The sequence below is a fragment of the Geospiza fortis genome, unplaced genomic scaffold (assembly GCF_000277835.1).
Source record: "Geospiza fortis unplaced genomic scaffold, GeoFor_1.0 scaffold878, whole genome shotgun sequence".
Lineage (NCBI taxonomy): Eukaryota > Metazoa > Chordata > Aves > Passeriformes > Thraupidae > Geospiza > Geospiza fortis.
In genome coordinates this window covers 115,538-141,735 of record NW_005054471.1, presented here as the reverse complement: position 1 = coordinate 141,735, position 26,198 = coordinate 115,538, and the positions used below count along the sequence as shown (strand labels likewise).

The 26,198-nt window shown below is 44.7% G+C and overlaps 1 protein-coding gene across 1 annotated transcript in view; it reads left to right on the top strand.

Moving 5' to 3' along the window:
* Positions 1-26,198, top strand: part of LOC102034304 (phospholipid-transporting ATPase ID-like) — a 74,011-nt gene that overhangs the window by 969 nt on the left and 46,844 nt on the right. Inside the window, 2 exon segments of the mRNA XM_014309949.2 lie at positions 6,722-6,800; positions 19,090-19,148. Of these exon segments, the coding sequence (XP_014165424.1) occupies positions 6,758-6,800; positions 19,090-19,148 (102 nt within the window). The 5' untranslated portion in view covers positions 6,722-6,757.

Below are 26,198 nucleotides of genomic sequence, written 5' to 3'. Positions count from 1 at the left end.
ACAGGGAACAGGCTGCCTTTCTCTTTGGGAACCCGCTCCGCCGCAGCCACAGCTGTTGATCCGTAACTTGAGCGTCGTCGCAACTAACTCACCCAGAGGAGCTGAATGCAGTTTTTTGACTGCCATCCCGGTGTCAGTTTAAAGAGTGTTTTAATGAAGACAGATGGAGGATGTTGGATCATTACTTTAAGACGTGGCAGATAACAGACTGAGCCTGTTTCCCAGCAATTACAGCTAATTGCATTGGCACATTGGAGTGTAGGGGTGGGAGCGCGGAGTTTCGTGGGTTTCTGTATGTATAGGTTGGAACAGCACCAGAAAATAGCTGTAGGGCTGGCTCACCTCATCCACGGTACCTCTTCAGGTGTGGAAAAAGCAGGGAGGTTTCAGGGATACTTTCAAACTCGTCGCACCGAGTCGGTAGATTTAAACCAGAGGCTACGCTACTTTTGTAAACCCTGATGGCAGGAGTGACCACTTACAGTGCCTTAAACTTATGCCAGGTTTTAATTGTGCCAAATCTGATTTCAGCCCTGAAAAAGAGTAGTTTTTGGATTCAAAACACACATTTTGGTTGTCCACTCTGCAGCTCACTTTGTGTGTTTGCAAAGCAGGGAGTGGTACAACACATGGTATTCCCTGTTTTGCTCTTGAGGTATTCAAACACAAGAGGATGTAAGGAGGGGTGGAGAAATGCAAATAGTAACGTAGTTCAGTGCTGAAAGATGATTAATACTAATTCCTTCTAATGGCTGAAATTTTTGCATCTGCTTTTGGTAAGGAAAAGCAAATGCATTGTTCTCTTTGGAACAAAAATTTGACAAATTTGACTGAAACAGTTAGTACAGCTTCAGTTCAAAGGGGCCCCTTGGCAAACACGCCTTTGTGTGGCACATGGGAAGGTCAGTTTGTGCCAGGTGTGCCAGGCCTTAATGCTGCTCTAACCAGAGCCTTGGCAAACACTGCACTGTGATGTCCTCCTTTTGCAATACCTGTGAGTGACTGTGACTGTCCAGCTCCAGCACATGACATGTGGCAACAAGGGCATGGATAAAACAGGGAGGTTGAGGACCTGATGTATTTTAAATCCTTAGTATTTTCTCAGGTGTGCTTCCAAATCCAGTGTAAAGTGATACATGTTCAAAATTTAGGGACTGAGATCTCGTATTTAACATTATTACTCCACCAAGAGCAATGAGTGGAAAAAAGAAATCTTCAACCTTTTTTGTCATGATGCTCACTGCCTGGGATCTATTTTCTCATATGTTGAGTTATTGGTTGGAAATTTAGTACTTTAGCATGAAAAAGAATAGAATTCTAAGATCAGTGGGTGTTTGTGATCATTACATCACCTAAACAGAAATTTTTTTAAAAACCCAAACTTTTGTGCAAAAACTGACCTGACCTGAAAAGGTGAGTGGAGACATGATAAGCTTTCTGAATTTGTGCCTGCACAGGGTTGTTTAAAGTTTTTTGTGCATACACATACCACAGGATATTTGGTGTCAAAACTGACTGGAGAAATCTTGTTCTTCTGACTAATTCTCCTCATTTCTAGGAGTTTGCTTCTCGTACTTCAGCACAACTCACTGCCTCCTCAGATCTGATATGACCACTGCTTGGGCAGGAATTTCAGTCTGTACTGAACTACACCCCATGATCTGGATTAAAATAACCCTTCCAAAAATGATTGTATTTAACATGGATCATTTCACAGGGTCTGGGAATGAAGTGATAGGAACAGAGGCACTAAGTATATTCTAATTCATATTTATCATTGAATCTGATGTATCATATAGCTTTGTCCAGAGAAACAGGGCCAAGAAAAGAGACATGTTTTCCATCCACAACATCTGCTCTGCATTCATCCAGCTCGTGCCATGTCTTTTGTCACTTTGCCACTCAAGGCTGTGGTGGTGGGAAATGCCTCCCTCCTCCTCCAGTTTGCAGTACAGCCCCCAGTGAACCTTTGCAAAGCCCACAGGTTGTAGCTCATTGCAACCTACCCCTCATGCAGGAGGAGCTTTGCAGTTGTGTTCTCAAGCCACATCATTGAATTGTGGAATGGTTTAGGTTGGAAGGAACCTTAAATATCATCCTGTTCCAACTCCTCTGCCATAGGCAGGAACCCCTTTCCCTAGTCCAGGTTGCTCAGAGCCTCATCCAGCCTGGCCTTGAGAATTTCCAGGGATGGGGCATCCACAGCTTCTCTGGATGGCCTGTGCCAGTGTCTCATCACCCTCCCAGTAAAGAATTTCTTCCTAATATCTAATATAAGCCTACTCTCTTTCAGTTTGAAGCCATTCACCCCTGTCCTGGCATTACATGCTCTGTTGAAAGTTCCTCTTAAGCTCTCTTGTAGCCTAAGTACTGAAATTTTCTCTAAGATCTCGCCAAAGCCTTCCCTTCTCCAGGCTAAACAACTCTCTCAGCCTGTCTCCACAGCAGAGCTGCTCCATCCCTCTGATCACCTTGGTGCCTCCTCTGGGCTGACCCCAGCAGGTCCCTGTCCCTCCTGTGCTGGGAGCCCAGGGCTGGATGCAGTGCTCCAGGTGGGTCTCAGCAGAGCAGAGCAGAGGGGCAGAATCCCCTCCCTGCCCTGCTGCCCACGGGGCTCTGGATGCAGCCCAGGACATGTTTGGCTCTCTGGGTTGAGTACACACAGCCAGCTCATGTTGAGCTTCTCATCCAGCAGCTCCCTCAAGCCCTTCTCCTCTGGTCTGCTTTCCAACCATTCCCTGCCCGCCCTGTATTTGGGATTACCTTGACCTGCCCTGCTTGTGTCTCTCTTAAATGAGGCAGAATTTGGTTTGTGAGAAAACATCACTTTCCTATTCAAGATCTGTCAAAGAAGCTTCTCGTTGTGGCTATTGAAACACCCAGAGCCCATGATCAGACTGTCAGCAGCCATGAAGCAGGTGGATTGTCACTATGTGGATTGTCACACATTGCAGATGTGTGAGCAGCAGAGAGACAGTGCATAGAGCCCCGTAGGTACAACAGTTTTCTGTGATGAGAGGGGATAATTTATTTGTAGCTTGTACCCCAAATTTCTTGTAAGAATTGGGAATTTGAACTTTAAATAATTTCTGCTATAGGGCCTGAAAACATGGGGAAGCAACAAGTTGTCCTGTTAAGCTGAGGGGACCTACATGAGTGCTCAAATACTCTGAGCCCCAGTTGATTACTGACAATGCAGTGTACTGGGGTAAAAAGAAATGAAGAAAATCCAAGAATAATCAAGTGAAAAGTGGAACAACAAAGAGTCCAGAAGGGCTGACATAGACCGTGGAAAGCAACTAGAGGAGACTGAAGCGGTGCTTCACTTTGCCTGACCATAGCTGGTGCCAGGGAAAATTAACACAAACAGGAAATTGCCTTTTTTTTTCTGACTGTATAATGTTTTTTGTGTGTTTATGGGTTTTTAATTAATTCAGGAAAAGGAGGTTATGAAATTGTCCTACCAAAATTTGAGAATAACTTAATGCCACACGACAAAAGAAATATGAGATAATCTTTTTCCCTGATAATTTTTACATTTTTTTTCCCTGGAAAGCATAAGGAGAAATTAAAACTGTAATTAAAAATAGATGTGAGTGATAGGAGGCTGATGACCCATCATTGCAAGTGTGGAATGGCAACTGAATCTCAAATTTAAAAAACAGGAAAATAAAGAAAACTGAACCAGGGCATGAATTTTGATTATGTGTGAAATCTGTGGGGGAAAAAAATACCCTGAGGGACGTTGTTGATAAATACAAGTGCAATGATGTTAGACCATGCAGGTAGAATTGAGAGTCTAAAATAACCTAAGGAAAAAAAACACCTGGGGCTGAAAGGCAGGAAGAGCCGAGGTCAGCCAAGAGAGCACATCTGTCTGCACAAGCCGTGATAAGTGAGACAAACGGGAGCAGTACCTGTTGCTCCACCAAAGGGGACAATTTCACCATTACTTGCTTGTGTTTCTTTTCACACTGACAGCCGGTGGTCAACGAGCTCTCAGACTGAAAACAGACACCTGGAAGTGTGACAGTGCCCTGTCACAGAGGGGGTGGGAGCAGGCAGCCTTGCACAGAAGCCACAGCCCTCCTGAGAGTGGCTTTCCTCTGTAAAGAACTATGGGGATTAGATGTGTGAGTCAATAACAAAGCAGTAAAGGAAGATATTTGCAATATTATGAAAATAAAGGGTACACCTCAATGCAATAGGGGTGTGTCCAGCCCTTAATGCCACCATCTGTGTGCCCATTGAATACTGACACATTTTCAAATGACATTGTGGTTTGGGCAAGTCAGGAACTGAGTTTTGCCTAGAGGATCAGGTCAGCTTGGGAAGGATTCATACATAACTCCTGGGATTTAACTCAGTGAGCAGGTATGCCAAGTCTGTGTGGTGCCAATGATGTGTTGGAGAGGTAATTGGTGCAATGGATGTGGCAAAGTTATCTCCAACGTCTGCCCTAAAAGGCAAAGTTTTGTGGGAATTGAAAGCCTATAAGGGTATTTGCTGCCATGATGGTAATTTAAATTTACTGCTGAATGAAGACGTTCAATGCATGCAATCCTGATTTAATGCACTGAGAAGCTGTGGGAACTACATGCTTTCCATATCAAAACACTGTATTGTTTCAGTGTTCTTGTCATGCTGCAGTCCCACCAGAAACCAGGGTTTGAAGAATCACAGTAATTAACAAAAGCCATGTGTCAGAGCTGAAGGAAGTTTCAGGTTTTTGTTTGGAAGATGTGAAAGTCTATTGTTTGTTTCTTGTTATTACTGATGAAAGAAAGCTTATAACCACCTTCGCTTCTCTGCTCCCCCAAAAATATAAACATCCTTTTTTCACCCTCTGCTGAAATTATATGCCTTGTTAATTGAGTACACAGCTGGGAGAGGTTTGGTAGCTGTGGATTGTTTTTCTAAAAAGTTTGGAAAATACATGAAGATCCAGGGTCCATGTGGGTCATATAATCATCAATATGATGATTATAACCAGTTAACCTTTTGCATATTTGTGCTGACAGTGAGGAGTGACTTTTGTTTTTCTGAAATGTTCTGCAAATACAGCAACATCCAGAGTTCATATGGATCATGTAATCATCAATATTTTGATTACAGCCATCCTTGTGCTGCCAGGATTACCAGATCAGTGGTTATCAGATCTGTGACTCGTGGTGCTTCAGGAAATCTGAGGTCTTTACCTCTGTGTGTGTGGGGAGTGTCTCACTCTTCCCACCATCTTAGGGGGAACTCTCTGTCCTTGTAACTAGGGTTTTGTAAGACATAATAGTAATTCTAAAACATGGGAGAAATATGTTGAAAGTGACAGACTGGGGTCAGGGATGGAAAGTAAGTTTGGACAGCAGGGTCAAGAAAGCTTTAGGTTGTGACATCGCATATTTTAACTTTGAGTGGTTTGGCTTCATGGGCAGAGAAGTTCTGGGAAGAGGTGGTACCAAAGCATTTGTCATGATGAGCAGAAACAATTGGAGGAGTGAATAGAGAAAGGACATCCTCCAAGTAGATTGGGCACAGAGAGGCTCCCAAACCCCTCACTGAATTCAGATTCATGCAACTGCAGCTGCTAAATATAGCTTTGCTGGAGCATCTGGAGCACAAGTTTGGCATATGCAGGGATTGTACAGTTTTCCTTAAACCTTATCTTTTTTTTTTCTGCAAACAGAAGTCCAAGCTCGCACTGGTGGTGTTGTATCAGGCTTGCATTTGGGCAGTGGCATAGGCTGTGTTTGCATGTGCGTGTTTCCAAAATTTTACATATTTGCTATTCCTGTCTCCTTAGGCACCCTTGCTCTGCACAGATAGCATAGGATAAATTGGAAAACTACATTCTGTTACCTAGAAAACTTGTTCTAGATAGACTGTGACTCTCTCAAGTATCTCAGCTTGCCTCACTGACCACTTAAGAAACTGCTACAGTGTTCCTGTTGATTCAGGCTCCTGGTCACAGAGCAATGCCAGCTTTTCTCATATTCCCAGATCCTCTAGGTTGTCAGCACCAACATCATCTTCAAATCCTTTAAATAAACTTGTCTGATGATTGGGACACTGAAAATTTCACTACCAGCCAGTTTTGATGTGGTTTTTTTTTTTGTTTTTTTTTTTTTTAATGCTCTATTCCTCTGCCTATCAGGACATATTCAGAGCCTTAAATGCATTTCTGGTGCCTGGCCTTAGCTTCTGGGCCAGGCAGTTTGCAGCCAGTGGAGGAGAAATTTTATTGTAGTCTGCCCCAAACATGCAGGATGACCAGCAATGGACAACAGTGTGAGCCAGCATGTGTTGAGCAGCAGCAGATTTACAGGAAACCAGTGCTTCCCGCTGCTTCCTCCTCTTCAAGGAGGCTGGTCTTGCTCTGGGTAGACACATAGTTCCTCTGTACCTAAAGTACAAGCTCTGGGTGTGTATTTCTCATTTCCATATGGCACCAATGAAGTGAGAACGTCCCTTTCAGCCTCTCCTCCACTGGCCCCTTCTTTGTGCCATGTCAGGTGATAAATTGACCAGCATGTCCCAGGTAAGGCAGCCCACTGATGCAGTGCAGCCTGAAAACCTAAGATTGTTTTGTATTTTAATGCATTCTAGATGATAAACTGTGGCTGCTGGCCACAGTGTTTAGGAATTTGTTTCCCCCATTTATTTGGCATAGAATGACATGTATTTGCTGCTCTATGTGTTGTGAATTGCTTTCTCTTTTCTCTTGCAGAAGTTCCATGGAGTTGGACTAAAATAAAGTTTTGGGATGTCTCTATTTGGATTAAAATTTGGAAAGAAGAAATTGAAAGGTGAGTGTGGTCTGTTAATGCCATTTTCATGGGGGCAAAGGAATGTAAATACAGCACACATGCAAGTTCCTGAGCTCCTGTTTGGGAGCATGTCTGGCCCAGAGCAAGTGGGGGAAAATATGCTTTCTTTCCTCTTCCTGCATTTCATACTGCCTTGGAGGAGTGCTGCAGGGTGCCAGTGAATGGGGGCATGTCTGCAACAGGACCAGCTACAGAGCTTGTGCACTGTCGTGACACATGACTGCCATGGGGAAGTTGGGTTTTGGTGGTTTTTTTTTTACAGGAATCCTTGGCAGGAGTGGGTGGATGAGCAATGCACATTGCAAAGGTCCAATGCAGTCTTTGGATGATGAAATGTACTGGTGCATCTCAAATTCTCTGTTCAATTTTAAGCCCCTCACAAGAAAGACTTTGAGGTGCTGGAGTGTGTCCAGAGAAGGGAAAAGAAGCTGGTGAAGGGTCTAGAGTACAAGTCTTATAAAAAGCATCTGAGGGAGCTGGAGAGTGTTTAACCTGGAGAAAAGGAGGCTCAGAGACCTTATTGTTTTCTAAAAGTACCTGAAAGGAAGCTGTAGTTAGGTGGGGGTCAGTCTCTTCTCTCAGGTAACAAGCAACAGGACAAGAAGAAATGGCCTCAATACTTCAGGGGAAGTTTAGATTGGATATTAGGAAAAATTTATTCACAGAAAGGGTTGTCAAGTATAGGAACAGGTTGCGCATGGCAGTGGTGGAGTCATCATCTCTGGAGGTGCTTGTAACAGATGTGTAGATGTGGCATTTAAGGACGTGGTTTAGTGATGGAGTTGGCAGTGCTGGGTAAACAGTTGGATTTGCTGATCTTGGAGGTCTTTTCCAATCTAAACAATTGTGTGATTCTATTTTATGATGGCAATGGCCCAGATATTCCCTCCAATCAGAAACAGGAGGAAGAGTCAATTAGAGACATGGACCCTGAGAGCACACCCGTGTGTGCACCCTGAGAGACCCAGTGTGCAGTTTCTGGGGGGGATCCAGGTCTGCAGACATGGTGAAGAGGGAGAGTCTCTAGCCTTTCCTTTCAGGGTGTTCCCCTCTGTATTTGACGAATGTGGAACTACTGCCTACTTGTATTTTGACAAGAAATTCTTTTCCAACCTCTCCAAGCTCAGAGGACTGAACAGCTTTTTCCCAGGGGTTTATTTTTGCAATTGTGCTGCTATTTCCCCTTCCTGGACCAGGGCAGACTCTGAGCCCTGGTGTTAAGACAGGGGCATCCGTTTGCTTCTCTGACAGTCCCAGGAGAGGAGGTTGATATTGCTCCCAGGGAAGGATCTCTGCCAGCCCCAGATATTTTTTACCCCATCTTGGCTTTGCAGATGAGGGAGCACAGGTTTGTCTGTGAGCCACTGTCCACTCAGGGCACCCCCACTTGTAATGCAGTAGCTGTTCAGATTATCAAAGAGATTCTGTTGCTATATTAGGAAAGTGTTGTGTTTTGTCTGGGCCTGGGCCTGGGTTTTAGCAGGGAAGGGTTCAGCCCCCCACGCTCAAACAAATATTTGAGGTACTCTGATCTTCCTAGATATAAACCCTGTATTTTATTGGGAAGAATAATTTCTTTTCACATCCAGTCATCAGTTCAAAACCAATGAAGGCAAACTGGAAAAAGTTCAGAGGATAAAGGAAGCAGAAGTGATCAGGGAATGAGGAGCTTCCATAACAGGAAGCTGAGAGTGTTTTCTCCTCCTCTTGTGTTTTTAATTATTTTGCCTTGCATCCTCAAAGCTATGATTGCTCTTTGCAAACATTTAACTAGACGTGTTAACTAGAATGTTAACTAGAATGTCAGTGTTGAAGAGCTATTTTAATCCAGGAGTTCATGAGTCTTTGTGTTTGTAGAAGTCCAGAGGACTGTGCTGCCTGAGAGCAGGCAAGGCCCTCCCACAGGGAACATCCCATGTGCTCATCTTGGAGGGGCAGTACTGCTTATGGAAAGACCAAATTTCTGTTCCAAAAACAAAGCTGGATGACGTTTGACCTTGCTGAAGAGCCATGCTCATGATATGACTTTAATTGGAGGGAATGTTTTACCTCAGGCATCAGCTGCTGGACCCAGGATAAGGATTGCTCCCATGAGACCCAGCATTTTTCCCCAGCAAGGCATGGTTTCCACATGAGCTGAGGTGCAGGTGAAATATGATAGGTTTAGTTTAAGAGGACAGGTTACATGGTCTTAGGTTTCTTGGAGATAAGGGTTGGCTTTTTATAGTCTCAAGTTCTTTATAGAAGTTTATCAGGGGTGTAACTAAAACGCAGCTCACGTTGACACACAAAGATGCCTGGAGGAGACCAGTTGCTGGATAATGTCGGTGAAGCTGTTCCAGCTGAAGCAGGGAAGTACACCTCTTACATAAGCAGCAGAGGTGTTTCTATGGAAAAGGTGCCTGAGATCTTTTACGCTGAGGTTTAACCTACAGTGAACATGGGTGGAAGGGGGGCACTTCTAGTTCATCAAATGTGTGGAAGGTTGGAGATGGCCGATTGTTGGAATCTGAAATGCAAGGAATTCTTAGAACTTTGGGCCTGTAAGCTAAAGCTTGGAATTAAACACAGGACTTGATCTGAGACCTTGGAAGAGGCTTCTGAATTTGAGTACTAGAAGTGAGAATGTGGATTTATAGTAGTTTAGAGTTTAAAATGTAGGGACAAAAAAGTACTTACAAACGTAAACAAGAAGTTTAGAATGTAGTACTGTAGGTTTGTGTATCATAACATGATAGGCAAAGAAAGCTTACACTGTAGCATGAGTCCCTAAGATGAAAGGAAAGATTTAAGGATTGGATCAAAACCATAAATATCCTTATTGGTAGTGCTTTATTGGTCAAGAAATCCTTAAAAGGTCAAGTAACTAGGCGTTTTGTGACCTTCTGAACCATGTAGTAAAGAAGTGAGCTGAACTCACCGTTCCTGTCTATGTAGAAGATAAAAAATATAAATCACACAATCAGAAACAACTCAGAGGTCCCATCTCTAACTCATTCAAAATTCCTTAAAAAATCCCCATAACTGGTGCCCTGTGATAACTGTGGACCATCTCTGTTCACTGGCTTCCTCCCATGGTGGTTAAGTTCAGCATTGGAGCTTCATACCTCGAGGACAGGGATAGGCAGGTACTGTCCATCAAAAAACTGGGAATAGAGAGCAGGGAGAATTCATCTACACAGATGGAAAAGCAGTGATTACAGATGGAAGAGCAGTCATTACTGCAGTTTCGCCTCCATAAGCCCAGCCTCAGGGCACTGTGAGAGGAGGAAGGAGGTTATAAATCCAGCTAGGGCTTTTGGAAAGCTCCCCTGGGTTTTCCTTCTTGCCACTCACCAAGGCAGCTGGGCTTGGAGCAGGCAGGCTCTGGGCAGAGCTTGGCAGCTCATGAGGAAGGCAGCCCATGACTGGCACATCTTGCTCAGCTGCCTTCTGGGATCTCCATTCCGATCCAATAGGAAGTGTCTCACCACAATAGACATCGAGTATGAAAAATGTATTTATTTTTACATAATTTCCCATGAGGGAAATAACTGTGAATTGAAAAACTTCTCAACATTCGTTTTGGAGCTGTATTTATTTTTATGATTTTTTGCATCACTTCCTATCACTGTGCATTGCTGTTATGAACAACATGTGCAATTGTGTTAACCTGTGGTATTTACCAGCATGTCTAAGGGATACTGTCTTCTAGTAAAGGAAATTATATGTGCCATCTAGTCACTGTCAGACTAGTTTTCAAAATAAAAACAAAAGACCAAAAAAGCTGCTTTTTTTGGCATGCTAATATTAGTCAAAATATTGTGAACTATTATCAGAAATAAAACCAGGACACAGAGTGATATAAAATTCTAAATCAACTGTGGAGGGGGAAAAATCAGTTTTTCAAAATGAAGAAAAGACAATTTATACTGCTAATATATTTGAAAAATGTATATTTCATTCTGAAGTGGACTGAAACAAATATGAAAATACATAGATGCTTCTTGAGAATTAATTTGCTACCAGGCATTTTTGAGACATGATGAGCCCCCACCTCTGACCAGAGCCAGGGCAGGTGGCTGAGATATTGCCCGGAGTAGGAAAGGAAGGAAAATCAGAACTGGTGTTATTGCAGGAGATGGGAAAAGGGAAGATATGAGTCAACCTATGTCCCTTCCTAGAAAAACCTACATGAGAATATTTTCAGGTTTAAGGTTATCCATCACTTCTTCCACCTGTGTCCCAAGAGTGCTATTTGACCACAAATATTGTACATGCTGTGCAAATCTGGGGCATCCTTTTGGAGCTGTCTTTTCTTCTTTTCTCTTTTCTTATGGTGATAATAGAAAATGCTGCTTTTAGGAAAGGGCAGGGTCTACCGTTGAACTTTATGTTGATATTAAAAATGTACTAGACCTGAGGCAGAAATATTTCCACTTCACCCTCAGGGTTTTTTATTTCAGACCTTTCATCTGCTCTGTGATAATGGAGGAGGTCAGTACATCACCAAAGTGGGCCCTCTGTTAGTGGCCAGTAGCAAATTATTTTGGCTTTCTATACCAGGGATAAATGGAATGTTTTACTTGTGTGAGAAATTCCACTATGGGTGGTGTTTGTTTGATGCTTAGGAGGAGGCTGAGCTCAGTACCAATTGCCAAAGACACTGACCATGTCCACAAAAGTGTATTTATTGCATTTTATTTCTTCAGGAGGAAGGATGATTCTTGGTTTTTTGAGGCAAAAAGACATAATAAATATATTTATTTAATAATGGAGGAACAGGAAGGATGAAAGAGGGCTGAAGCCATTGATGATAGTGTCCCTGTAAGGTCATGATGTATGCTTTTTCTTCATTAAATGCCTCACACTCTGCACAGACTATTCCATTTCTGAGATGAAAATGCATGTGATTGCCAGCATAAATCCTCTCCAGCCAGAGCAGCCAGTGAGTGTACACAGAAGAGGGGGCATCTGTACATTACAAATGTGTGGGTTTGTAGCATGGAGTCCAGGGCAGCCCCCACTATGAGTCAATAAAAACCCACATTTGTTTGCCAGGCAGCTGAACATGTTCCTGCTCCGAGCTGGGCTTGGCTCTGACCTCCCTCTCCCTGTTTCCATCCCAGTGGTTTCTCAGCGCTGCTGCTGCCCCAGCTCACCGAACCCTGCCAGGCTCTGGCTGCAGTTCAGGGCAGGGACAGGCTTTGGTTTCGTGCTGCAGAGCAGCAGGTGCGCGGCGCCGCTCAGGTTACAGCGTGAGGGTGGCACTCGGGAAAGGAGGGTCTGACAAATGTCTGTGTGCCAGACTGGCTGTGAAATATAGGTATTTAACCACTATGACCCTCAGACCTGTCATATGGCTCTTTGCTTCATGTGTGCATCCTCTGACCCATATGAGAGGATGAACCTTTGGTGTGAAGATCCCTGGCTTTGGTTTTGGATGAAGTTCACTTGTTGCAGCTCTGATCCCAGAAAGGCAGTGCTGTGTGATGAATGTGAAATTCTGTGGTACCAGTGCTGTAAGAAATAATCCGATTGTCTTTACCCCAGTGACAGGGACTCTACCCAGATACAGCACCTGCAAATCGAGACATTTGTTGCATAGTTATTTCACCTCAAATGATTGCAAAAAGGGGCAATTATTGCTTTAAGGTGCAAGGAGACTTTAGCTATTAGCTTGTATAATTACCTCCTAGTAGAAAAAGATTTTGGTTGCCTAACACAGTTTATGATGACTTGCCCTCTCCCATGGAGCTGCCTTTCAGTGGAGACTGTAATTCTCAGGTTCTTTGAGGGGAGGATAGAGGTAAATGATTCACCATGTCAGTTTTCAGTCTCTTGTGCACATAGAGGAGCAGTCCAGCAAAGACCAGAAAACAGGGCCAGGATTTGTCTGTCTGTCAAGAGGTGGCTGATCTCCTGCATGCTGGGTGTGAGGCCACAGCTGAGAGGTGATGCCAGAAGCTGAGCCACACAGTGATGATGAGGTGTCCAAAAGTAGGGGCAACAAAAGTTAGGAGGGAGATGGGACAAGGAGGAGGTGGCAGGAGACACATCATGAGATGTGTGACTAGAGGGGGTCTTCTGAGACCTCTTACAGCCTGTTGCAGTAGAGATCTGAATTACAGTCCCAGAAGGGTCAGTTCCCTTGGAACCAGAACAATCTGTTACAGCTTTCACAACTTGGTAATAGCTTTGCTAAGAACCACTCTATAAGGGAAGCTGGGGAGATGAGTCCAGCTCCTGGATGCCATTCTTTGTAGCTGGTCCAGGGCAGAGTTTTTGCTCTTGAGGTCACTTGTTTAAAGGGTGGAGGAGAGATTATTATATTCACAGTTTATGCTGTCTCTGTTCTGTTGTCAGGGTTAGTTACGCAGGCACTCCCCTAATTGGGCTGTGTTCATTTCGTGCATGGAGTATCAGTGCCTAGTTTGTATAGGACTTGGCAAAACCAGGCAGACCTTAACCTCCCATTTCTTGGAGCCACAAGACTCAATATCTACAAAACTTTTCCAATACCCTGTCGAAAGCATTTCTCTTGGCATATGCTCCTTAGCATAAACCAGAAACAAATTTCCAGGCTGTCTGACCAGATCTTGAATCTAACCTTTTGCAGGACTTTTCCATGCCGCAGTCCTAAAGTAAGAAGGCTGGTGGGCTGGCCAGTTACATTTATAGCCGATTTTTTGGCATGGGTTTAATTTTATTAAATACAGATGTTATTCTGAGGTTTAGCTTCTAAAACTGTCTGCCTGAGAAAACAGGCACTTTCCCAGTGACTTGGTCTCAGTGGTTAGACCAAGAACTGGGCACTAAGCCATATTTATGTACGCCGAGTTTCCACTGATGAATAATTTAAAATAGTTTTCAGTGGCAGTGAAATGATAACTTGGAGCACAAATACCATTCCTTCTTTCCAGTGAATGCAATTTGCAGAAGCAGAACATTTGATTTACTTAGAGATATATTAAAAAGTTTCAAGAAATGAAAAACTTCTCATCTGATATCCGTACAGCTTCGCCCTCCCTTTTTCCTCATTGCTTTCAGAATCAACAGGGCATGATAAGACACGCATGCTTGGATCTACAGCCAAAAAACCCTGAGTTATGGCTTCCAGGCAAAGCTGGTGTAATGCTTGACTTTTCTTAATATTTTGTTTATTGTGATCATCCAAGAGACTCCATTTCTGTCCAGACTGTTCCAGAAACAAATGGGAGTCATGTGGTCTGCAATGGTTGAGAACTGCTGGATTAGGAGGCAGCAGCAGGACCTCACAGTCCTCAGCTGGTAAAAGCCGCTGAGGCAGTGTTGCCCTGTGCATGTGGCCACAGTGGTTCTCCCTTGGTGTAGCCAGAGGACAGGAAGTTCTTGCTGATGCTGTTGGATGAGGCTGCCTGTGACATTTATTGTGGTTTATCTTGATTTAGCCAAAGGTATTGGCTAAAGGTATTCCTAAATACAAGGAATTAGCCTTGTATTTTGGCCTTTAGGGACACTGCCTTTGAGAGAGATGGATGGCTATGGCAGGCAAAGGCTCCATTCAGTTTTAACCAGGTTCACAGTTACCTGGGCCTTAAGAAAGGGTTATCACAGGAAACCTGCCCTTAGGTGCTGTATGGGAGTGCAGTGCCTTGATTCTCTTTCCTGCTGTTTCATGTCCCACTGCCTCACATTTCTGTGCCATCCCAGAGCCGTTTGCTGCCATTAATGTTTCTCACATAAAAGCCACTTGGAGAGTGCATCTCTCACTGTTCTGAGAGGCTCCTTTCCCCCCTGGGGCACAGTGGGGAAAAGCTGACATGTGTCAGCTTTTTTCTAAGTGCATTTGAGACTCTTGAGTTCAAAGCCATGTGTCAAGTGCCTCTTCCATGGCTGCAAAGACCTGGGGGGCAACCTGAGAAAGGGGATGGCTTCTTGCTCCCTCAGTGTGCCCTGGGAAGAGCAAAGGAGCTCAGGCCATGTTCAGCTGTTGCCTGCAGCACTTGGGTTTCTGCTTCTGCATACAGAACAGAAAGCCACCAAGGACTTCAGAAGCTGCCATGTGACACCGAGGCTCTCCAAAGCTTTGTCATCTATTCCTATTTACGTTAACACCATTTATCTTTTCTGGGGCACTTCTTCCAGGGCTAGGCTTGGAGCTCCTGAGGAGGGGATAAGGGTAGCACTTACTGTATGGCAGGAAACAGGCAAGTGTTGGGAAATTCTGTTTTTTCACAAATAGCTTTATCTTTCATCGGCTTTAAGGATACCAGTTGTTCTCAGGAAAATTCCTGAAGGAGCACACAACACAATAGTTGAAGCCCAGCAAGTCTGAACCTCTTGAGCTCTGCTTCTGTTTTCTTCTGGGACACCAGATAAGTGACTCTGATCTCTTGGTGCATTGGTCTCCCCATTGTGAAGATAAGAAAAATCTGTCTGAGGAAAGCAGTGAAGGATTAAGCACTTAGACGGTATTGAATGAAGCCACTGTGGTTCATCTGAATCATCTATTTGGGGCAGATGGCAGCTGATTTCAAAATGACTGATACTGTTAGATGTGCCTGAAGCAGGAGAAAAGCACATTTGCCTGCTAACATAGTTTCACATTAGTAATTAGAGGACTTGATGAAAATAGCCTACAGACAGAGACCAAAAAATGGTGACCTGAGAAAGGGCTTAAAAATTAGGGATGCTGTGTATTTACAGGGTCATTGAAGGAAAAGGAGGAAGGCTAGCACTTCAATGCATTGGACAGCTTAGACTCCTGCTAATGCAAGAGTGAGCAAACAGGAAGAAGTAGATATCTTAACACATCATTTAATAGGTGTAATAGACACGTGCTGTGATAACTCACGAGACTGGAATATTAATAGAAAAGAATAAAACTAACTCTGTATGGTTAACAGAAGCTTTTCTTTCATGACTACATGGTCTGAAATGCAGCTTGAAGAAAGAGATGAGCAAATTGCAGATCTCTTAATAATGCTACAAGGTAATGAACACAAGCATAGAAAACCAAGAAGGGCGGTCTTTTATGCCGTTTGCAAAAAAAAGAGAAAAAAAAGAAAAAAAAGAAAAAAAAAGAAAAAAAGAAAAAAGAAAAAAAGAAAAAAAAAAAGAAAAAATAGTTTTCTGAGAGGCAGGATATGGTGGCAAATGAAGAATTCCATCTATGCAGAGGCAGAGCTGGAGAGAATTGTAGAGGAACACGACCTACTCAGCTGGCACAGAGTTTTGGTGCAGAGGTGGGTAACATTTGGAGAGGAGAGGAAGTTGTTTCAGAAGTGATTCCCTCCAAAAGGGAGGGGATGGGAGGAGCTGGCTGGTCCTCTGAAAGCTGAAGGGAGTGTAAACAGGAATAGTTATGAAATGATGTGATGATACTTAGGAAAAAGTGACAGTGTGAAATTGTTTAACATTGACTTCAAGAAGGAAACCTTCAATAAATACGAAGAACTAATAGCTGAGACCTCATGGGGAGGAATCCTAGGGTGGGGGGAGAATTAGAGCTGTCATTTCCTTAAATAATTTATATTAAGGGGACATATATTATTAATTGATATTAAGGGCACATATATTATTAATTGATATTAAGGGCACATGTATAAGTTATCACCTTTCAGAGAAAGGCTCAGAAGGATGAGTGAAATGGTGAAATCAGAAGCTCTCCATTTGCTTCAGACAAAGGAAGGATGCCTCTAGAAGGTGCAAACCAGTTTGTTTTATGCAGCACAAACAGTGTGGCAAAGGCTCAAAGTGAGAAAAGGCTATCAAGGACATAAAGGGCAATAAAAGTTGTTCTGAGGCGTTGGGGTCTCTGGGGAGGCTCAGTGGAAAAAGCCTAGCAAATAAAGCTAAGAAATCAGAGGGGTTTTGTTGTGGTGTGTTTGTTGGTTTTTTGGGGCTTTTTTTTTGTTTTCCTTTTTTTTTCCTCTAGATATCTAACATAATACTTGCCAAAAGCAGGGGAGAAAGGGATAGGTTTTGGGCTGGAATAAAGAGAGAATGGGTTGACTGGGTAAGGTAAAGCATGCCCTGGAGCAGTTCTGCCTTTGAGAGTCTGGCTCACAGGCAGGCAAAGTTCAGAAGACTGGGAAGAGAGCAAGCACAGGGAAAAGAGAAAAGCTGAGCAATTATAGATGTATTGGCTTCACTTGAGTAAAGGTTAAAACAATACAGCAAACCACTTCAAAGTAACTAGGAGTGTGTGTGTGGGGAAGAGATGATTAACAGTCAGCAGTCCTGAAAAACTGCATCAAACCAAAATTAATTCTGTTTTAGTGGTAGCTGGAGGGCTATTGAAAAAGCCTCAGATAGCTGCCATGTATCTTGACTGTCACTTGTGGCATTTTTACAAGTAAACTGGAGATACATGCTTGAGATAAAATCACAAAACAGTGAGTGCCAGATTTTTCAGAAAAAATAGAAGACATTAACAATAGATATTGATGACTGATAAGGAAACTTGAAAGATTCATCAGGGGTATATCCCATCCTGAGTCTGGTATTCAATATTTACTTCTACATCTTGGCTGACAGAATAAAGAACACAGTACATCTGTGAATGGCAACACTCTGGCAAGAGCTACAAGCACACTGAAAGATGGGATTGGAATTGACTGGTTGGAGAAATAGTCTGAAAGAATTTGGAAGCAGTTCAGCAAGGACAAATGAAAGATTTGCATTGCCTGATGAGACATCCGGCTCTGCCAGAAAGGATCTGCCAAAATGGATCATATTCTGGGAAGCCATCCTCTGTGTGCTGGTGGTGCATAAGGATGTTACTTTTAATCACTCCTGGGTGAATTCTTATGCATGATGTGCATTGTCTGCAAGGAAAATTATATGTCCCTTGTGCCCTGGTCAGCTTTGGTAAGGCCTCAGCTGCAAACCATGGCCCATTTTGGGGATCCATCCAGAATGGGCTGAACTAGCTGGGAAGCCCGCTGGAGACCAAGGGTGATGTTCCTTCAGATGGATTAATGCATAAGAAGTGGCTGAAGAAACTGAAGGAGCTGCTTACCCTTGGGAAGGCTAGTGTAAGGCCTTCAGTATGTAGTGAACTTGGAATCACAGAATCCCTGCACAGAACAGCCCCAAGAACTGCAGCTCGTGCCTGAGAACATTGTCCAATGTTTCTCCAGCTCTGTCAAGTTCCATGGGGAGCTGTTGCAGTGCCCAACCACCCTCTGGGTGAAGAACCTTTTCCTGATATCCAACCTAAACTTCCCCTGACACAGCTTCAGGCCATTCCCTCTGGTCCTGTCATTCCCTGGGCACTCAGAGGGGAGATCAGTGCCTGCCCCTCCTCTTCCCCTCCTGAGGAAGTTGTGGACAGCGATGGGGTCTCCCCTCAGTCTACTCCTTCCAGGCCAGACAGACCAAGTGACCTCAGGTGTTCCTCATATGGATACCCCTCAAGTCCCTTCACCATCCACATGAGCCTCCTTTGGTCTCTTTCTAATAGCTTTTAGACCTTTTGTACACTGTGGTGCCCAAAACTGCACACAGGACTCAAGGTGAGCCTGCACCAGTGCAGAGCAGAGTGGGACAATCCCCTCCCTCAACTGTCTGTACTCTGCATCCTTGGCAAGTAGCACAAGGAACTTAGGGGAAGCAGAAGACCACCTTTGACCCTCCTGAGAGAAGACAAAACCTCTTGAAATTGAAGTAATGAGTTTTATGTTAGATAATGCAGGGAAAAACTGCCCTAGGGTAAGGAGACTTCAGTCCTGGAATAGGCAATTGAAGAACAGCTGTTGCTGGAGTTTTTAATGTTATTTTTGGGGAAGACAGGCAAGCCCCTGCTTTGAGGTAAAGGACAGATTTGATGACCTTTTGATATTCTTCCAGTAAGTTTTGATTTCATGACAGCTGTGGGGATGGTGTCCCATCAGTGGAATGATGCTCAGAAATGCACCTGCACTGGAAGAAGGGCACCAAGTGTAGGCTGATGGCAAAAGCTCCAGAGACTTCAGGGGGAAGAGAAGGAGCAGAGCAGGAAGAGTGAGCACCACCAGCTGAGTGGGAGCTCCTACCCAGAAGGTGAACAACCTGACCAGGCACTGGCATTGCAGCAAGTGGTGTGTGGAGGAGACTTGTTCCATGGTGTTAAGAGTGCCGTGGTGCCAGTCCACAGTGCAGCTCCATCAGTGTCACCAGCCACCCCAGGTCCCTGGCATGGGGCTCCCATTCACTGTGTCGCTCCCTTCTAGCAGCTCTGCTTGCACTTTGTGATGCTCCACTCACGTCTGTATTGACTCTGCTTACCCTCACACATGATTGATGTGTTTCCTTTTCTTTGCAGAGGAAGAGAGACAACTTCAAGCAAACAACCGGGATTTTAATCTGCAGTTTGAATATGCTGTAAGTAACCAGTGTGTGTTTCATGCAGATGTAGCCGCAGATGTAGCTGCATCTGTTTCATGTCTCAAGTGTTGTTTCAAAGGGGTGAACAGAACTGCATGCCAGCTATGGCTCTGCAAACCAGGCAAACAAAAGCCAGATGAACCATCAGAGGTGGATTGCTGCTAAGTCAGCCTGAGAAATGGGCAGCTGAAGGAGATCCAGTTCTGGAAAAGCATGGCACAGCGACTTTGCACACTTACAGAAAATTATTCGTGAGTCAAAGCATTTCCAGGCTCCAAGGCCTTTCAATAATGGAACTTGGGGGGAGCTTTCTGTGGAAATTTGTCTCCATTTAAAGTAAAACATGAAAGGAAATGTGTCAGTTCCTCAGCTTTTGCCGTGAAATCATCTCTGTCAGGAAGGTTTTGGATCTGGCCCTTGTGGGATTCTGCCAGCTTTTCTGCCAGATTCCTAACACTCAGGTTCACTTTGTGCCATGAAATCTGTGATTCCAAAGTGCACCTTGACACAGGCTGGCTGCATCCCAGGGCTGCCAGGCTAATTTGCCAGGGAGCCCCTTGGGCAACTTCATTTCCAAAGCCTGTGGACCATTGTTTGATGCAGAGGAGGGCTAGCTCAGCCTCTAGATCTGACCTGCCTGCAGGGGCATCCCCTCTGTGAGGCTGCCCTGAAGCTGCATTCCTTCAAAGTGTTTGCAGCTGCCAATTAATACCGAAGTGAATTTTGTGAATTTTTGTCCTCTGAATATCTGAATTCCAGTGGTGAAATTAATACTTCAATTACTTGACAGCTCTTTGAATCATGTTTTGGTTTAGGAACATCACAACTATTTTCTTGGCAAGAGGTGAAAACACTAAGCATTTTAGAACACACTAATTTCTTGTGATGGGGACAGTATGACTTGCCAGCAGGTTTGACTGATGTCAACATGTGGTTTTCAGCAGTTTTCAGCCACAAACATGGGTTAGAGAGTCCCAGGGTCCAGAGCTGCTGCATGTGTCCTGAATATGAAATGCATGGCAGTTAATATATGTGAAGTACCATGCAGCATGAATGTCTTATCAAGACTGGTGATTTGACACTGGGGAAGTGAACTTGATTTGCACACAACCTGCCAGTAGTGTGCTGTGATGGTTATTATCACCACACATGGTTTTGTCATCTTCCACTGAATGGTTGCAAAGTGCAGTAGTGGGACAAGAAAGTAGGAGGGAGATGGGCAGGTACCTCAGGATAGAGGCAACAAGCAATTCTTCTGGTTCCATGCCTAATTCTGTGAAAAGCCATTCAGAAAACTGACTTTGCATGACAGTGCTTCCCAGCTGATTGCTTGATTGCGCCCAAGGGTTTGCAAATAGCCACAATTAAGTAGACAATTTTGAGAACACTTCAGAATTTCGTTAAGTCTGTGATTAGGTGATAAAGTGAAGGCAGCCAAAAAGCCAGCTCAGTATAATTCGTTAAAACTTGGCAATGAGTTTTGGTAATCATGCCCCTCAGTCAGCTATGGGCCATGATTTCTGGAGTCCTGTGTAGACTGAGGCTTGGGAAATTCAGGAAACTGCCCAAAAAGAGTCAAGCCTTGAAGCAGCGAGTGGATGGTGAGGTACTAACAGACTTTAGATAGTGATGCAAGAACTTCCCTAACTGTAGAGGACTGCACAACATGTCCTGGGCTGCTTATTTTCAATAAGTCCTCGCAAAAGTTCAATTTATTAACTCCACGTTACTAGGGTGTATGGAATAAACTAAACTTGCTCATAAGTTACATCACACCCCATGCTGTAGATTGATGATGAATGTGGAAATGACAAAAAGGGAGATCGTGTCCTGGCATCCTCCCATAACATATCCATGGTGCTTCTGAAAGTTAGCTCTTCCAGGCAAGGGTTAAATTTGGGTACCTTCCTCACATTCAAATTTGTCTCGTCATGGTGGGGTTGCTCTGCTAAGCACTAGGATGTGGTTCGGGGGGAAAGGACCACTAAGATCCAAAACAAACCCACGAATATAACAAAGCTTTAAAACTATTTTAGAGACAGTGAAAGTCACAGGACTGAGTTTCAGATTTCTTGGTAACTTAAGGCCACATTAGCCATAAAACCTATAGAACAGGTTCTTGCAACAAAGCTAGGTGAGGCGGTAAATGTTTCTTTAGGGTGAGGCACTTGCTGAGAAAGGCCAATAAGGAAAAAGAAAGGGAAATGCAAGCCTAGATGTTGCATATTGACTTACTGGCGAGGCCAGGCTTTCTGTCCCACCTGCTGTGAAGATTTGAGCCTTTCACTAAACGGGTGGTGTCTATTATGTAGGCATAGATCAAAGGTACAGAGGTGCATTGTCCCTCTTTATCACAGCAAGAGCAGGGAGGTGGGAAAGTACAACCAGAGGTGGGTGTGTTGTCCTTGAATATATCCCCATTCTTGGTGGGACTTTGTCCCTTGCCGGTGCAAAGTCTCCAGGGTATCTGTGAAGGGAGAAGAGACGAACTGATAAAGACTTGAAAACTCTATTGTGTGGGGAGTCTGACATCAGCTCTGGCAGCTGCTGAAAGGTGGCCCTCCTGGAATGAAGCAAGACTCCCGAACGGCTCAAACCAGCTTTGCAGGAACCTGGTACTGCACCGTGGAAAGCCATGTCTGCCACGGCATGCAAAGGCATGTCCACCTCCATCACTCTACAACTTCAGGAGACTTCAGAGGGCGAATTCCCTCCCCGAGCTGTCAGAAAATACAGCAGATGCTAAACTGCAGCGTGTCCCTGCCTGCCACACTTCTCCAGCCATGAGTCCTCAGTAGTTGGGGAGAAGGTTAGAAAAATTAAACAAACTTTAAAACAAAGTGCTGTGCAGTTAACTGGAAGGGCTGAATGTGAAGGTATGAACACTACCCACCAGCTCACAAAATTAGTAAGGAATGACTCAGAAACAAAGTGTGAATGAGTGGCATGAAAAGGCACTTAGAGCAGCACAGGAAAGGGCTCAATATAGGTCAGTAAAAATGAAAAGTCAAGTCCTAATCCTGTGTTTATTCACAATGCAGACAGAAAGATACTTCCTGAATTCAGAAAGAGGTTTGTTCTGTGTAAAAACTGAAATAAAGTGGAAAGCAGGGTGGCAGATGTGGTATAGCAAGATTTAAGAACTTTATTCAACTTAATCTGTCTGCATTCATCCCAACACAGCTACAGAGGGGACAGCCTCTGTGTGTCCACCACGATGGGCTCTCCATCAACACTCTAGAGAGGAAAATCTCTTCTGAAGACTTTTAATGTTGATCTGATCCTAGTTCCTTTTTAATTCTTTGCTTTCACATTGGAATTTAGCACAGCTGCACTGGGACGTCATGAAGGGCTGCGAAAACAACTTTGAAATTGGCTTTCAGACAATAGAAAGGAAATGCAAGGCCTGTGAGTCAATGACAGATTTCACCTTGGATCAGGACCCAGGGTCAAGCCAGCATTCTTTCATCAGGACCAGCAGCAAGGGGGCTGCTTGGACTCGGGTCACCTGATGAAGTCTCTAGTGAAACAGGAGGGATGTATATAACTTCCTATAGCCAATACACATTGCCTGGGCTGGATCAGCAGCTGGGTTCTTATCTGTTAGAAATTTAATTGGAGAGCAGGGAGCTCTGGTAATGGCTCAGACTCTGCTCCACCTCCTCTGGTTGCATGTTTTGATCTCAGAATGCTACCTGGTGGGTGATCCTCAAGGTCCTTATCAGCATGATCAGGGTCCTGGCACCAGCTGCCCTCTCTTCCTGTCTCAACCTGTAAATGTCCCCCAGTGTCCCTCAGGCTCAAGGCAGAAGGGGGTGTGGTCTGAGGAAGTGAAAAATGGTCTCAGTAGTCCCCGAAGGAATAGCTGCAGCAGCAACCTGCACTGCTCTTTAGTGAGGTGTAAGTTGGGTCCATCTAAAGAGCGCTTGAGGCACTGTCAGGGAGCAGTCAGAGCAGGGCTGACTGGGAGAGGGGGCAAGCTGGAAGTGGAGGTGATCCAGCTCAGGCAGAGCTCCCACTGACCAGGGTGCAGTCCTGCAGCATCTGGCTGGCAGGGACAGGGCAGAATGCTGGCGATGGGGTCCATCCTGACCATTCCAGACAAGGTGAGGTCATGAACCAGGTCCAGGGCCCTCTTAGGGAGCCCAGGCAGAAGTGGTGAGAGACAGGGCTGAAGACAAATCTATACCAGAGGTCCAAGGTCCATCAAGGAAGTAGAACTGGATAGATATATCAGGGAAACAAGGACAGATGACAGTCTGGAGTTGGGAACTTCTACAACATAGCTCAGGTGAGGATAGAAGGCTCCTGGCTGAGCTTAAGTGAACTCCTGAGCTCTGCACAGGGCTTGTGGCTAGAGTCATCAGGTGAGGTCAAGGTCCTCAAGGCATATCAGGCCCCTGAGAAGCACATAAAGATTGAGCTGTGCCAGATGTGGTCTTCAGTGAAGTCCATAGATGCCTTTGGATCAGGTCTTCCGCTCTTCATCAGATTAAGTCTCATGGAGAGAATACTCCTACTGCACTGGTTGGGAGTCTTGTTGTGTGAGACCATAATGAAAACAAAACAGTGGTTTGGAGTTTGTCTCCTTTGCACCACTCATCAGGGCTCTGCCCTCCCCTTCCTTCCTCCTTCCTGACAGGCAGCAGCTTCAGGTACTGAGCCGAGCCAGAGGGAGAGCACAGTGTTGGTTGAAGGGGATGCCTAAGAGACAAGAGCTTTAGGTTGTTGTGCTTGGCTTGTCTGTGAGCAATGACACGACGTTACCAAGCCATGGCCAGCCCTGTGCACCACCATGACAAGGACGCTTACCACACTGATGATTAACTGCTCAGTAATGGGGTGACACCAGACTGCAGGAACAACAGGAAAACACAACCAGTGATCATGCTTTCCTACAGATTTTCATGGCATACACAACATGTGATGAGATCCTGGAACTCACTTCATTAGTGCTGTCAAGTGAGGGACAAGGGGTTGCATATGTAAGACATTCCTATCCTTTTTCTGTTTAAAGAAAAGAAAAATGGGGGAGAAAAAAAAGAAAAGGGAAGAAAAGAGAACTGTGCTTTGGAAATTGGCATTTTTATTTCTAATGTTTGGCCTGTCTGTTACTCCTGGGAGTTTACTTTTGTACAGAGACTTTTACAGGGACCAGATTAACACCACCACATCCTTTTGGCCTTTATCAGTCTTCTGTTGAGCTGGGACTGCTGCCTAACATCAGGAATAAGTCAGTGAACTTGGGAGTCTTAAAACTGATCTGGTCTGACTGTTCTGTACTCCCTGTGAAAACAAAGCCTTGGTGCCATATTATGCACTGTTACATGAGTTTATTAAAATTTTTCATGAGCACATTCACAGCCCTGTGATCATATTTCTGCTTATGGCTTCTGTGTTCTTTCCAATGGCACTGCTGCAGTTAAACAGAGTGCCATGGAATTGCACTTCTGCCACCTCCTTGGTGAGGCTTTACCAAAACACCTGGGAAAGACATTTCTGCTGCTCAGCTGTTCCATTGATCTGTGCTACACAAGTACCAACAGAACTGCTAAGTGCTGTGGCATGACACTTCCCTGTGGGGTCACCAAAATCTTGCTAAAATTTACCTGGGGCTAGGTTGTCCAGCTGCTGGGAACTATTATGTCACTGAGCCAGAGGTATAAATTCAGAGGGTCAATACCTTGCCATGCACTTTAGCCCCTGTAATCTAGCCACAAAAGCATCAGTGTCTCTTATTTCCAGTGACTTTTATGGCAAGGAGATGATTTGTTTGCTCAGCGATCTAAGGTAGGAGCCATCTGCTGAGTTTTGCTTGCTGTTGGACGTCACAGGCGGGCTTCTGCAAACACCCCCAAAGTAACAGCTCATCCGCCAGATCTGGACTTGTGTAACTGTGGAGAGATGAGCACTATTCTTAGGGACAGCATTTTGGTGGAGTCACACCTCCAGGAGGTGTGAATCTAGCCCCTGAAAAGAGCAGATGAGAATAATCCCTCACCCACAGACAACATTGCTCTGGTGTCAAACTTCGCATCTGGAGAGCTCCAGGCTGCCTGTGGGTAACCACGCTCAGACCTGCTCATTTAGGACACAGGTGCATGCAGGGACTGCCCTCGCACAACCAGAGCTCTAGGGGAGATCAGGGAGTAAATGTAAAGCTCCCCATCCCCATCTTTGTGCTCAGCCCATAGAACTGCTCTTCTTAGCTGTTGGTTTTAATGAATCTATAGGAAAACCAGAAGTTTCAGTAAGGCCTCTCAATACCTAATTGCTGTTACAAAGATTATTCCTCTCCATGACTTTTTCTCTATGGGAGTCTCCCCCGCTGAAGGCCGAGTGTGGGCACAGTGAGGCAGATGATGTATTAGAGGCATTGCTTGTGAAATGATGGCTGCATGTGGACCATTTAATGCACTGCAGTGATGCAAGCTCCTGCAGGCTCCCTCCCACCCCAGAGTCAGGCTCTGGTCCAGCTCTAAAGAGTGACAGGGTTTGATGATGTTGAGCATCACAGAAGAGGATAAGATCAAGAGCAGAGGCCAGCTGAGATTTCCCTGTAGCTGTCAAAGCACACAGCCCTGTAGTATTGCCTGAAAACATAATCAATACCTGAGAGAATTGGCTTTGCTCAGCCTGGAGAAGAGAAGGCTTCAGGGTGACCTACCTGTGACCTTCCAGTGCCTGAAGGGAGCCCATAAGAATGATGGAGAGGGACTTTTTACAAGGGCATGTAGCAGACAGGGCAAAGGAATGGCTTCAAAGTGAGCGTGGGTTTAGATTAGATACTGGGAAGAAATTATTTACTGTAAGGGTGTTGAGGCACTGGCACAAGTTGCCAAGAGAAGCTGTGGGTGCCCCTTTCCTGGAAGTGTTCAAGGCCAGGCTGGAGCAACTTGGTCTGGTGGGAGGTGTCCCTGCCCATGACAGGGATAGTTGGAATGAGATGATCTTTAATACTCCCTCCAACCCAAACCATTCTATATTTCCATGATTATGTGATACCTTGCATAGTGCTTCAGCTGTATCTGTGATGTGGAAATGCAG